We start from the raw sequence: 15,903 nt of genomic DNA, 5'->3' as shown, positions 1-15,903 counted from the left end.
AAATGATTAAGTCCAAAAAGTTAGAAAATACAATAAAAGCTGAATCCAGAGTTATTTTCCTTCCTCTGTTCTTTTGTTTTTTTTTTGCTTCATGTGCAACTCAGCAACTTTCGTATGAATGAACGGGGCGGTGCGTCCTGTAGCTAGTTCTCTTTATGCACCGTACGCTGATGACACCATCCCAACCGACTACGTCGTTGTGGAAGCTTGTCGCGCGCTCTCCGGTCTCCCCCTCAGATCGGCACTGTTGCCGTTGTGTGCGCTGTTAGCACTGTTAGCACTGTTAGCTGGCATATTTAAAGGATGTCTAGTGATATTCTATATTTTATTTATTGACAACATATCCCCAACGAAGTCAGTCAACGTCATCGTTATCCGATTATTATTTTTCAGACCCTTAAATATCAGAATCAATAATCCGGTGTCCATCAGGCGATGATCAAGAGACGGACTAACACATCGTCGGTGTTTTTTCGTGGGATTTGTTGACAATAAAGAAAATATGTAAGAAAACACAAGCCGTATCCTATAATGCCAATTTTAAACATTTTTATTAGCGGGTTCAGCTCTCTTGTGAACATATAAAGAAAATTACAAAAATGTCTCAGCCTTTCTTTGTGTGTTCACCACCGTGTTCTTATTTATTTTCAGTAATTCTTCCCATACATAGAAACAACCTGTACAAAAAACGGCTGAGCCTTTCCTCTTTTTTTCGTTCCGTTTTTTTTTTTTTTTTTTCATAACATACAACTTGCATCATGATCACAACAATCAGCAATATCACACACACCCACTTCGCAATATTCAAACTAAACATTTTCTGTGCAATACAAAATAAATGTACACATACTTAGATTTTTTTTTTCTCCAAAAAAATAAAAAATTGCTGTTATTTACAAATCCCACAACAAAAGAAAGTAAACGTTCTCCACACCAGTTTGCTTTTACGGTGAACTCGGCGTGTTCTCTTATTGTTATTAACATGTTGTATAATTTCTTTGTACAGATTGTTTTTTTTTTAAATCTATATTTCACTTCATGTAGTGACTGAAAAACGATAGAGCACCTATGATACGGATTACTATGTGAAAACTTCTTAAAAACTCAAGAGGTATACTTCGCTAAGTGACCTCAAAAGAAAATGCAGTTTTCTTTATGTCTACATGTGGCTTATAATGTGCCCCATTCAAGTATTAATACTCTATTACAGGACTGTTAGTATTTAGTTATTGTCAGTAAGGCAGAAATGACATTTGCATGAAGAATTTATTGTTCTTTCTTTTTCTTTAATTGCTGCAAAGTTTCAGCTTTTCCACAATGAAAAACAACAAAAAGTAGAGAAGTTGAATTTAATCTGAATTTTTATGGGTAAAAATAACTTTAAAGCAGGCGATTCATTGAAGAACGTCGCCTGCATCTGGGCAGAAATAAAAGTGGTAACACCAGACAAAATCTACAAACCACAAAAGGTACTTTTACTACAACCAAAGAAATCAGTTGTGAGAAATAAAAGCTATACATATATTCACTTGAGATCCACATCTGTTTTGTAGAATGTGACATCAAAGTATCTTTTCCTGCTGCCGTTGTTTTTTCTTTAAGTGTTGGTGGCTGCTCCTCTGCTCTGTGGGCTTCTCTGTGGAAGAGGCAGTGTTCTATGGCAATAGAAGGTAGAAGTCACGTGTGCATATCATGCTGCACTAATATAGTGCAATGTAGAGCCTGAAACAAAGAAAGGGTGGAGGCAGAGAGGCTACTCCTCCATCAGCATCGTACAGATCTGTTTATCCCACAAACACAGGCCTGTGTGCCTCCAAATCAAGCGGGAAAAAAAAAGAAGAAAAAAGAGAAGAAGAAAATGCCTCCCTTTTGTTCAAGACCGTAGAAGAGATTTGAGTCAAAACCCAGTTGAGGATTGAGGAAAAAAGGGATCCAAACCTTTTTATGGAGATTTTCCTCTCCCTCCTCCTCTTCCCTGCGGTGACTTTTGGCAACGTACGAACCGTCAGAGCATCCTAAGCCTCCAGCTACTCAGCATTTTTAGGGACAAGCGGAAAAGCGTGGGGGAAGAGCTGGAGCTCCAGAAGACAGACTGAGAGTCTGTCTTCTGCATCCAGACTCCTGTAGCTGAATCTCTTCTTTTAAGTGGATGTGTTGCCCCCCCCCCCAAGAAAAAAAAAGAAAAAAAAGGCATTTCATTGAACACGGTGGAGGTCACGAAGGCTCTTGCAAAAGAAAAGACGTTAAAAAGGGTGATTGAATGGAGCTCTACTTGAAATGGATAAACCCCACCACTGTCTCTGCTGTAAGAGGATTTTCTGTACTTTCTCCGCTCGGTGACGTGTCCATTCACGCTGCAAACATCCGTGTCCCTCGCTGTGGCGGCGTGATGAAGTGGGTCTCTTATAACAAGGTGAAGTGCTCGGTGAAGCGCCTCCTGGAGGGACTACATGTCCGTGTCCCCGTCGTAGGCCAGAGTCAGAGGTTTTAGTCTGTTGTTTTGTTGCCTCTGTCTCTGAGGTCTCTTTGGCTTTTTGCTGTGTGGAAAGACGAAAACAGAGTCAGAGCGACGCTCGAAGTAACCCGCCCAATCCCAGAAATGAACCGCCACACTGACCGTGTAGTAACGGCACCTGAACGAGTATTTTTTTTTTACTACTGATCAGTCTGGAAAGTTGTCTGTCTCACTGTTCATGTAGCTCCGAGAGGAGAGCCTCAAGAATGGCGGTTTGATCCCCGACTCCGTCGTCTACATGTCAAAGTGTTCTGAACCCTAAGTTGCTCCTCTGGCGCTTTACAGCCGCCCACTGCTTCTAAATGTTTAGGATGTGCTCGGGTCTATTTTCATAGTTTTACCTGTATGTTTTTTAATAGTTCACTACAGTTAATAGAGAAACGGATGAGTGTAGAAACTGTGGAGTTACGGTCAGCTGGCTGTTTTTTTAACAGTGAATACCTCAGACTTTTCAGATCATGCTAAGAAATGCAGTACTTCTATGACTTTTTATGACATGCTATACTATGACTTTTTTCGACACGCTATACTATGACTTTTTTCGACACACTATTTTATGACTTTTTTCGACACGCTTTTTTATGACTTTTTTCGACACGCTATACTATGACTTTTTTCGACACGCTATACTATGACTTTTTCCGACACGCTATACTATGACTTTTTTCGACACGCTATACTATGACTTTTTTCGACACGCTATACTATGACTTTTTTCGACACACTATTTTATGACTTTTTTCGACACGCTTTTTTATGACTTTTTTCGACACGCTATACTATGACTTTTTTCGACACGCTATACTATGACTTTTTTCGACACGCTATACTATGACTTTTTTCGACACGCTATACTATGACTTTTTTCGACACGCTTTTTTATGACTTTTTTCGACACGCTATACTATGACTTTTTTCGACACGCTATACTATGACTTTTTTCGACATGCTTTTTTATGACTTTTTTCGACACGCTCTACTATGACTTTTTTCGACACGCTCTACTATGACTTTTTTCGACACACTATTTTATGACTTTTTTCGACACGCTTTTTTATGACTTTTTTCGACACGCTATACTATGACTTTTTTCGACACGCTATACTATGACTTTTTTCGACACACTATTTTATGACTTTTTTCGACACGCTTTTTTATGACTTTTTTCGACACGCTATACTATGACTTTTTTCGACACGCTATACTATGACTTTTTTCGACACACTATTTTATGACTTTTTTCGACACGCTTTTTTATGACTTTTTTCGACACGCTATACTATGACTTTTTTCGACACGCTATACTATGACTTTTTTCGACACGCTATACTATGACTTTTTTCGACACGCTTTTTTATGACTTTTTTCGACACGCTCTACTATGACTTTTTTCGACACGCTATACTATGACTTTTTTCGACACGCTATACTATGACTTTTTTCGACACGCTTTTTTATGACTTTTTTCGACACGCTCTACTATGACTTTTTTCGACACGCTCTACTATGACTTTTTTCGACACACTATTTTATGACTTTTTTCGACACGCTTTTTTATGACTTTTTTCGACACGCTATACTATGACTTTTTTCGACACGCTATACTATGACTTTTTTCGACACACTATTTTATGACTTTTTTCGACACGCTTTTTTATGACTTTTTTCGACACGCTATACTATGACTTTTTTCGACACGCTATACTATGACTTTTTTCGACACACTATTTTATGACTTTTTTCGACACGCTTTTTTATGACTTTTTTCGACACGCTATACTATGACTTTTATCGACACGCTATACTATGACTTTTTTCGACACGCTCTACTATGACTTTTTTCGACACACTATTTTATGACTTTTTTCGACACGCTATACTATGACTTTTTTCGACACGCTATACTATGACTTTTTTCGACACGCTTTTTTATGACTTTTTTTCGACACGCTATACTATGACTTTTTTCGACACGCTCTACTATGACTTTTTTTGACACGCTATACTATGACTTTTTTCGACACGCTATACTATGACTTTTTTCGACACGCTCTACTATGACTTTTTTTGACACGCTATACTATGACTTTTTTTGACACGCTATACTATGACTTTTTTCGACATGCTATACTATGACTTTTTTCGACACGCTATACTATGACTTTTTTCGACACGCTCTACTATGACTTTTTTTGACACGCTATACTATGACTTTTTTCGACACGCTTTTTTATGACTTTTTTCGACACGCTATACTATGACTTTTTTCGACACGCTATACTATGACTTTTTCCGACACGCTATACTATGACTTTTTTCGACACGCTCTACTATGACTTTTTTCAACACACTATTTTATGACTTTTTTCGACACGCTTTTTTATGACTTTTTTCGACACGCTATACTATGACTTTTTTCGACACGCTATACTATGACTTTTTCCGACACGCTATACTATGACTTTTTTCGACACGCTATACTATGACTTTTTTCGACACGCTATACTATGACTTTTTTCGACACACTATTTTATGACTTTTTTCGACACGCTTTTTTATGACTTTTTTCGACACGCTATACTATGACTTTTTTCGACACGCTATACTATGACTTTTTTCGACACGCTATACTATGACTTTTTTCGACACGCTATACTATGACTTTTTTCGACACGCTTTTTTATGACTTTTTTCGACACGCTCTACTATGACTTTTTTCGACACGCTATACTATGACTTTTTTCGACACGCTATACTATGACTTTTTTCGACATGCTTTTTTATGACTTTTTTCGACACGCTCTACTATGACTTTTTTCGACACGCTCTACTATGACTTTTTTCGACACACTATTTTATGACTTTTTTCGACACGCTTTTTTATGACTTTTTTCGACACGCTATACTATGACTTTTTTCGACACGCTATACTATGACTTTTTTCGACACACTATTTTATGACTTTTTTCGACACGCTTTTTTATGACTTTTTTCGACACGCTATACTATGACTTTTTTCGACACGCTATACTATGACTTTTTTCGACACACTATTTTATGACTTTTTTCGACACGCTTTTTTATGACTTTTTTCGACACGCTATACTATGACTTTTTTCGACACGCTATACTATGACTTTTTTCGACACGCTATACTATGACTTTTTTCGACACGCTATACTATGACTTTTTTCGACACGCTTTTTTATGACTTTTTTCGACACGCTCTACTATGACTTTTTTCGACACGCTATACTATGACTTTTTTCGACACGCTATACTATGACTTTTTTCGACACGCTTTTTTATGACTTTTTTCGACACGCTCTACTATGACTTTTTTCGACACGCTCTACTATGACTTTTTTCGACACACTATTTTATGACTTTTTTCGACACGCTTTTTTATGACTTTTTTCGACACGCTATACTATGACTTTTTTCGACACGCTATACTATGACTTTTTTCGACACACTATTTTATGACTTTTTTCGACACGCTTTTTTATGACTTTTTTCGACACGCTATACTATGACTTTTTTCGACACGCTATACTATGACTTTTTTCGACACGCTATACTATGACTTTTTTCGACACACTATTTTATGACTTTTTTCGACACGCTTTTTTATGACTTTTTTCGACACGCTATACTATGACTTTTATCGACACGCTATACTATGACTTTTTTCGACACGCTATACTATGACTTTTTTCGACACGCTTTTTTATGACTTTTTTCGACACACTCTACTATGACTTTTTTCGACACGCTATACTATGACTTTTTTCGACACGCTCTACTATGACTTTTTTCGACACACTATTTTATGACTTTTTTCGACACGCTATACTATGACTTTTTTCGACACGCTATACTATGACTTTTTTCGACACGCTTTTTTATGACTTTTTTTCGACACGCTATACTATGACTTTTTTCGACACGCTCTACTATGACTTTTTTTGACACGCTATACTATGACTTTTTTCGACACGCTATACTATGACTTTTTTCGACACGCTCTACTATGACTTTTTTTGACACGCTATACTATGACTTTTTTTGACACGCTATACTATGACTTTTTTCGACATGCTATACTATGACTTTTTTCGACACGCTATACTATGACTTTTTTCGACACGCTCTACTATGACTTTTTTTGACACGCTATACTATGACTTTTTTCGACACGCTTTTTTATGACTTTTTTCGACACGCTATACTATGACTTTTTTCGACACGCTATACTATGACTTTTTCCGACACGCTATACTATGACTTTTTTCGACACGCTCTACTATGACTTTTTTCAACACACTATTTTATGACTTTTTTCGACACGCTTTTTTATGACTTTTTTCGACACGCTATACTATGACTTTTTTCGACACGCTTTTTTATGACTTTTTTCGACATGCTATACTATGACTTTTTTTGACACGCTATACTATGACTTTTTTCGACATGCTATTTTATGACTTTTTCGACATGCTATACTATGACTTTTTTCGACACGCTATTTTATGACTTTTTTTCGACATGCTATACTATGACCGTTTTTTCATTTTTTTCGACACGCTATACTATGACTGTTTTCGACACGCTATTTTATGACTTTTTTCGACACGCTATTTTATGATTTTTTCGACATGCTATACTATGACTTTTTTCGACACGCTATTTTATGACTTTTTTCGACACGCTATTTTATGATTTTTTCGACACGCTATACTATGACTTTTTTCGTCACGCTCTACTATGACTTTTTTCGACACGCTTTTTTATGACTTTTTTCGACACGCTATACTATGACTTTTTTCGACACGCTTTTTTATGACTTTTTTCGACACGCTATACTATGACTTTTTTCGACATACTATACTATGACTTTTTTTCGACACGCTATACTATGACTTTTTCCGACACGCTATACTATGACTTTTTTCGACACGCTATACTATGACTTTTTTCGACACGCTATACTATGACTTTTTTCGACACGCTATTTTATGACTTTTTTCGACACGCTATTTTATGATTTTTTCGACACGCTATACTATGACTTTTTTCGACACGCTCTACTATGACTTTTTTCGACACGCTATACTATGACTTTTTTCGACACACTATTTTATGACTTTTTTCGACACGCTATACTATGACTTTTTTCAACACACTATTTTATGACTTTTTTCGACACACTATTTTATGACTTTTTTTGACATGCTATACTATGACTTTTTTCGACACGCTTTTTTATGATTTTTTTCGACATGCTATACTATGACTTTTTTGACACGCTATTTTATGACTTTTTTCGACACGCTATACTATGACTTTTTTTGACATGCTATACTATGACTTTTTTTGACACGCTATACTATGACTTTTTTTGACACGCTATTTTATGACTTTTTATGACATGCTATACTATGACTTTTTTTGACATGCTATACTATGACTTTTTTCGACATGCTATACTATGACCTTTTTTTCGACATGCTATACTATGACTTTTTTTGACATGCTATTTTATGACTTTTTTTGACATGCTATACTATGACTTTTTTTGACACGCTATACTATGACTTTTTTTGACACGCTATACTATGACTTTTTTCGACATGCTATTTTATGACTTTTTATGACATGCTATACTATGACTTTTTTTCGACATGCTATACTATGACTTTTTTCGACATGCTATACTATGACCGTTTTTCACTTTTTTCGACACGCTATTTTATGACTTTTTTCGACACGCTATACTATGACTTTTTTTGACATGCTATTTTATGACTTTTTTCAACATGCTATACTATGACTTTTTTGACATGCTATTTTATGACTTTTTATGACATGCTATACTATGACTTTTTTTCGACATGCTATACTATGACTTTTTTCGACATGCTATACTATGACTTTTTTTGACATGCTATTTTATGACTTTTTTCGACACGCTATACTATGACTTTTTTGACATGCTATTTTATGACTTTTTATGACATGCTATACTATGACTTTTTTTCGACATGCTATACTATGACTTTTTTTGACATGCTATTTTATGACTTTTTTCGACATGCTATACTATGACTTTTTTTGACATGCTATTTTATGACTTTTTTCGACATGCTATACTATGACTTTTTTTGACATGCTATTTTATGACTTTTTTCGACACGCTCTACTATGACTTTTTTCGACACGCTCTACTATGACTTTTTTCGACACACTATTTTATGACTTTTTTCGACACGCTTTTTTATGACTTTTTTCGACACGCTATACTATGACTTTTTTCGACACGCTATACTATGACTTTTTTCGACACACTATTTTATGACTTTTTTCGACACGCTTTTTTATGACTTTTTTCGACACGCTATACTATGACTTTTTTCGACACGCTATACTATGACTTTTTCCGACACGCTATACTATGACTTTTTTCGACACGCTATACTATGACTTTTTTCGACACGCTATACTATGACTTTTTTCGACACGCTATTTTATGACTTTTTTCGACACGCTTTTTTATGACTTTTTTCGACACGCTATACTATGACTTTTATCGACACGCTATACTATGACTTTTTTCGACACGCTATACTATGACTTTTTTCGACACGCTTTTTTATGACTTTTTTCGACACACTCTACTATGACTTTTTTCGACACGCTATACTATGACTTTTTTCGACACGCTCTACTATGACTTTTTTCGACACACTATTTTATGACTTTTTTCGACACGCTATACTATGACTTTTTTCGACACGCTATACTATGACTTTTTTCGACACGCTTTTTTATGACTTTTTTTCGACACGCTATACTATGACTTTTTTCGACACGCTCTACTATGACTTTTTTTGACACGCTATACTATGACTTTTTTCGACACGCTATACTATGACTTTTTTCGACACGCTCTACTATGACTTTTTTTGACACGCTATACTATGACTTTTTTTGACACGCTATACTATGACTTTTTTCGACATGCTATACTATGACTTTTTTCGACACGCTATACTATGACTTTTTTCGACACGCTCTACTATGACTTTTTTTGACACGCTATACTATGACTTTTTTCGACACGCTTTTTTATGACTTTTTTCGACACGCTATACTATGACTTTTTTCGACACGCTATACTATGACTTTTTCCGACACGCTATACTATGACTTTTTTCGACACGCTCTACTATGACTTTTTTCAACACACTATTTTATGACTTTTTTCGACACGCTTTTTTATGACTTTTTTCGACACGCTATACTATGACTTTTTTCGACACGCTTTTTTATGACTTTTTTCGACATGCTATACTATGACTTTTTTTGACACGCTATACTATGACTTTTTTCGACATGCTATTTTATGACTTTTTCGACATGCTATACTATGACTTTTTTCGACACGCTATTTTATGACTTTTTTTCGACATGCTATACTATGACCGTTTTTTCATTTTTTTCGACACGCTATACTATGACTGTTTTCGACACGCTATTTTATGACTTTTTTCGACACGCTATTTTATGATTTTTTCGACATGCTATACTATGACTTTTTTCGACACGCTATTTTATGACTTTTTTCGACACGCTATTTTATGATTTTTTCGACACGCTATACTATGACTTTTTTCGTCACGCTCTACTATGACTTTTTTCGACACGCTTTTTTATGACTTTTTTCGACACGCTATACTATGACTTTTTTCGACACGCTTTTTTATGACTTTTTTCGACACGCTATACTATGACTTTTTTCGACATACTATACTATGACTTTTTTTCGACACGCTATACTATGACTTTTTCCGACACGCTATACTATGACTTTTTTCGACACGCTATACTATGACTTTTTTCGACACGCTATACTATGACTTTTTTCGACACGCTATTTTATGACTTTTTTCGACACGCTATTTTATGATTTTTTCGACACGCTATACTATGACTTTTTTCGACACGCTCTACTATGACTTTTTTCGACACGCTATACTATGACTTTTTTCGACACACTATTTTATGACTTTTTTCGACACGCTATACTATGACTTTTTTCAACACACTATTTTATGACTTTTTTCGACACACTATTTTATGACTTTTTTTGACATGCTATACTATGACTTTTTTCGACACGCTTTTTTATGATTTTTTTCGACATGCTATACTATGACTTTTTTGACACGCTATTTTATGACTTTTTTCGACACGCTATACTATGACTTTTTTTGACATGCTATACTATGACTTTTTTTGACACGCTATACTATGACTTTTTTTGACACGCTATTTCATGACTTTTTATGACATGCTATACTATGACTTTTTTTGACATGCTATACTATGACTTTTTTCGACATGCTATACTATGACCGTTTTTCACTTTTTTCGACACGCTATTTTATGACTTTTTTCGACACGCTATACTATGACTTTTTTTGACATGCTATTTTATGACTTTTTTCAACATGCTATACTATGACTTTTTTGACATGCTATTTTATGACTTTTTATGACATGCTATACTATGACTTTTTTTCGACATGCTATACTATGACTTTTTTCGACATGCTATACTATGACTTTTTTTGACATGCTATTTTATGACTTTTTTCGACACGCTATACTATGACTTTTTTGACATGCTATTTTATGACTTTTTATGACATGCTATACTATGACTTTTTTTCGACATGCTATACTATGACTTTTTTTGACATGCTATTTTATGACTTTTTTCGACATGCTATACTATGACTTTTTTTGACATGCTATTTTATGACTTTTTTCGACATGCTATACTATGACTTTTTTTGACATGCTATTTTATGACTTTTTTCGACACGCTATACTATGACTTTTTTCGACACGCTATACTATGACTTTTTCCGACACGCTATACTATGACTTTTTTCGACACGCTATTTTATGACTTTTTTCGACACGCTATTTTATGATTTTTTCGACACGCTATACTATGACTTTTTTCGACACGCTCTACTATGACTTTTTTCGACACGCTATACTATGACTTTTTTCGACACACTATTTTATGACTTTTTTCGACACGCTATACTATGACTTTTTTCAACACACTATTTTATGACTTTTTTCGACACACTATTTTATGACTTTTTTTGACATGCTATACTATGACTTTTTTCGACACGCTTTTTTATGATTTTTTTCGACATGCTATACTATGACTTTTTTGACACGCTATTTTATGACTTTTTTCGACACGCTATACTATGACTTTTTTTGACATGCTATACTATGACTTTTTTTGACACGCTATACTATGACTTTTTTTGACACGCTATTTTATGACTTTTTATGACATGCTATACTATGACTTTTTTTGACATGCTATACTATGACTTTTTTCGACATGCTATACTATGACCTTTTTTTCGACATGCTATACTATGACTTTTTTTGACATGCTATTTTATGACTTTTTTTAACATGCTATACTATGACTTTTTTTGACACGCTATACTATGACTCTTTTTGACACGCTATACTATGACTTTTTTCGACATGCTATTTTATGACTTTTTATGACATGCTATACTATGACTTTTTTTCGACATGCTATACTATGACTTTTTTCGACATGCTATACTATGACCGTTTTTCACTTTTTTCGACACGCTATTTTATGACTTTTTTCGACACGCTATACTATGACTTTTTTTGACATGCTATTTTATGACTTTTTTCAACATGCTATACTATGACTTTTTTGACATGCTATTTTATGACTTTTTATGACATGCTATACTATGACTTTTTTTCGACATGCTATACTATGACTTTTTTCGACATGCTATACTATGACTTTTTTTGACATGCTATTTTATGACTTTTTTCGACACGCTATACTATGACTTTTTTGACATGCTATTTTATGACTTTTTATGACATGCTATACTATGACTTTTTTCGACACGCTATACTATGACTTTTTTCGACACGCTTTTTTATGACTTTTTTCGACACGCTCTACTATGACTTTTTTCGACACGCTATACTATGACTTTTTTCGACACGCTATACTATGACTTTTTTCGACACGCTTTTTTATGACTTTTTTCGACACGCTCTACTATGACTTTTTTCGACACGCTCTACTATGACTTTTTTCGACACACTATTTTATGACTTTTTTCGACACGCTTTTTTATGACTTTTTTCGACACGCTATACTATGACTTTTTTCGACACGCTATACTATGACTTTTTTCGACACGCTTTTTTATGACTTTTTTTGACACGCTATACTATGACTTTTTTCGACACGCTATACTATGACTTTTTTCGACACGCTCTACTATGACTTTTTTTGACACGCTATACTATGACTTTTTTTGACACGCTATACTATGACTTTTTTCGACACGCTATACTATGACTTTTTTCGACACGCTATACTATGACTTTTTTCGACACGCTCTACTATGACTTTTTTTGACACGCTATACTATGACTTTTTTCGACACGCTTTTTTATGACTTTTTTCGACACGCTATACTATGACTTTTTTCGACACGCTATACTATGACTTTTTCCGACACGCTATACTATGACTTTTTTCGACACGCTCTACTATGACTTTTTTCGACACACTATTTTATGACTTTTTTCGACACGCTTTTTTATGACTTTTTTCGACACGCTATACTATGACTTTTTTCGACACGCTTTTTTATGACTTTTTTCGACATGCTATACTATGACTTTTTTTGACACGCTATACTATGACTTTTTTCGACATGCTATTTTATGACTTTTTCGACATGCTATACTATGACTTTTTTCGACACGCTATTTTATGACTTTTTTCGACACGCTATTTTATGATTTTTTCGACATGCTATACTATGACTTTTTTCGACACGCTATTTTATGACTTTTTTCGACACGCTATTTTATGATTTTTTCGACACGCTATACTATGACTTTTTTCGTCACGCTCTACTATGACTTTTTTCGACACGCTTTTTTATGAGTTTTTTCGACACGCTATACTATGACTTTTTTCGACACGCTTTTTTATGACTTTTCGACACGCTATACTATGACTTTTTTCGACATACTATACTATGACTTTTTTTCGACACGCTATACTATGACTTTTTCCGACACGCTATACTAGGACTTTTTTCGACACGCTATACTAGGACTTTTTTCGACACGCTATACTATGACTTTTTTCGACACGCTATTTTATGACTTTTTTCGACACGCTATTTTATGATTTTTTCGACACGCTATACTATGACTTTTTTCGACACGCTCTACTATGACTTTTTTCGACACGCTATACTATGACTTTTTTCGACACACTATTTTATGACTTTTTTCGACACGCTATACTATGACTTTTTTCAACACACTATTTTATGACTTTTTTCGACACACTATTTTATGACTTTTTTTGACATGCTATACTATGACTTTTTTCGACACGCTTTTTTATGATTTTTTTCGACATGCTATACTATGACTTTTTTGACACGCTATTTTATGACTTTTTTCGACACGCTATACTATGACTTTTTTTGACATGCTATACTATGACTTTTTTTGACACGCTATACTATGACTTTTTTTGACACGCTATTTTATGACTTTTTATGACATGCTATACTATGACTTTTTTTGACATGCTATACTATGACTTTTTTCGACATGCTATACTATGACCTTTTTTTCGACATGCTATACTATGACTTTTTTTGACATGCTATTTTATGACTTTTTTTGACATGCTATACTATGACTTTTTTTGACACGCTATACTATGACTTTTTTTGACACGCTATACTATGACTTTTTTCGACATGCTATTTTATGACTTTTTATGACATGCTATACTATGACTTTTTTTCGACATGCTATACTATGACTTTTTTCGACATGCTATACTATGACCGTTTTTCACTTTTTTCGACACGCTATTTTATGACTTTTTTCGACACGCTATACTATGACTTTTTTTGACATGCTATTTTATGACTTTTTTCAACATGCTATACTATGACTTTTTTGACATGCTATTTTATGACTTTTTATGACATGCTATACTATGACTTTTTTTCGACATGCTATACTATGACTTTTTTCGACATGCTATACTATGACTTTTTTTGACATGCTATTTTATGACTTTTTTCGACACGCTATACTATGACTTTTTTGACATGCTATTTTATGACTTTTTATGACATGCTATACTATGACTTTTTTTCGACATGCTATACTATGACTTTTTTCGACACACTATTTTATGACTTTTTATGACATGCTTTTTTATGACTTTTTTCGACACGCTATACTATGACTTTTTTCGACACGCTATACTATGACTTTTTCCGACACGCTATACTATGACTTTTTTCGACACGCTATACTATGACTTTTTTCGACACACTATTTTATGACTTTTTTCGACACGCTATACTATGACTTTTTTCGACACGCTATACTATGACTTTTTCCGACACGCTATACTATGACTTTTTTCGACACGCTATACTATGACTTTTTTCGACACACTATTTTATGACTTTTTTCGACACGCTTTTTTATGACTTTTTTCGACACGCTATACTATGACTTTTTTCGACACGCTATACTATGACTTTTTTCGACACGCTATACTATGACTTTTTTCGACACGCTTTTTTATGACTTTTTTCGACACGCTCTACTATGACTTTTTTCGACACGCTATACTATGACTTTTTTCGACACGCTTTTTTATGACTTTTTTCGACACGCTCTACTATGACTTTTTTCGACACGCTCTACTATGACTTTTTTCGACACACTATTTTATGACTTTTTTCGACACGCTTTTTTATGACTTTTTTCGACACGCTATACTATGACTTTTTTCGACACGCTATACTATGACTTTTTTCGACACGCTTTTTTATGACTTTTTTTCGACACGCTATACTATGACTTTTTTCGACACGCTCTACTATGACTTTTTTTGACACGCTATACTATGACTTTTTTCGACACGCTATACTATGACTTTTTTCGACACGCTCTACTATGACTTTTTTTGACACGCTATACTATGACTTTTTTTGACACGCTATACTATGACTTTTTTCGACATGCTATACTATGACTTTTTTCGACACGCTATACTATGACTTTTTTCGACACGCTCTACTATGACTTTTTTTGACACGCTATACTATGACTTTTTTCGACACGCTTTTTTATGACTTTTTTCGACACGCTATACTATGACTTTTTTCGACACGCTATACTATGACTTTTTCCGACACGCTATACTATGACTTTTTTCGACACGCTCT

The 15,903-nt window shown here is 34.4% G+C and overlaps 1 protein-coding gene across 1 annotated transcript in view; it reads right to left on the bottom strand.

Moving 5' to 3' along the window:
- Positions 1-295: 295 nt before the first annotated feature.
- thsd7ab (thrombospondin, type I, domain containing 7Ab) overlaps positions 296-15,903 on the bottom strand; it is a 54,381-nt gene continuing 38,773 nt past the window's right edge. Inside the window, exon 13 of the mRNA XM_068706894.1 lies at positions 296-2,537. Within this exon, the coding sequence (XP_068562995.1) occupies positions 2,447-2,537 (91 nt within the window). The 3' untranslated portion in view covers positions 296-2,446. The remainder of the gene's footprint in view (positions 2,538-15,903) is intronic.

The sequence above is a fragment of the Cebidichthys violaceus genome, unplaced genomic scaffold (genome assembly GCF_023349555.1).
Source record: "Cebidichthys violaceus isolate CVI_PGR_0920_01 unplaced genomic scaffold, fCebVio1.0.p SCAF_123, whole genome shotgun sequence".
Taxonomy (NCBI): Eukaryota; Metazoa; Chordata; class Actinopteri; order Perciformes; family Stichaeidae; genus Cebidichthys; species Cebidichthys violaceus.
The sequence above is the reverse complement of the archived record's forward strand: the minus strand, read 5'-3'. Positions and strand labels throughout refer to the sequence as shown.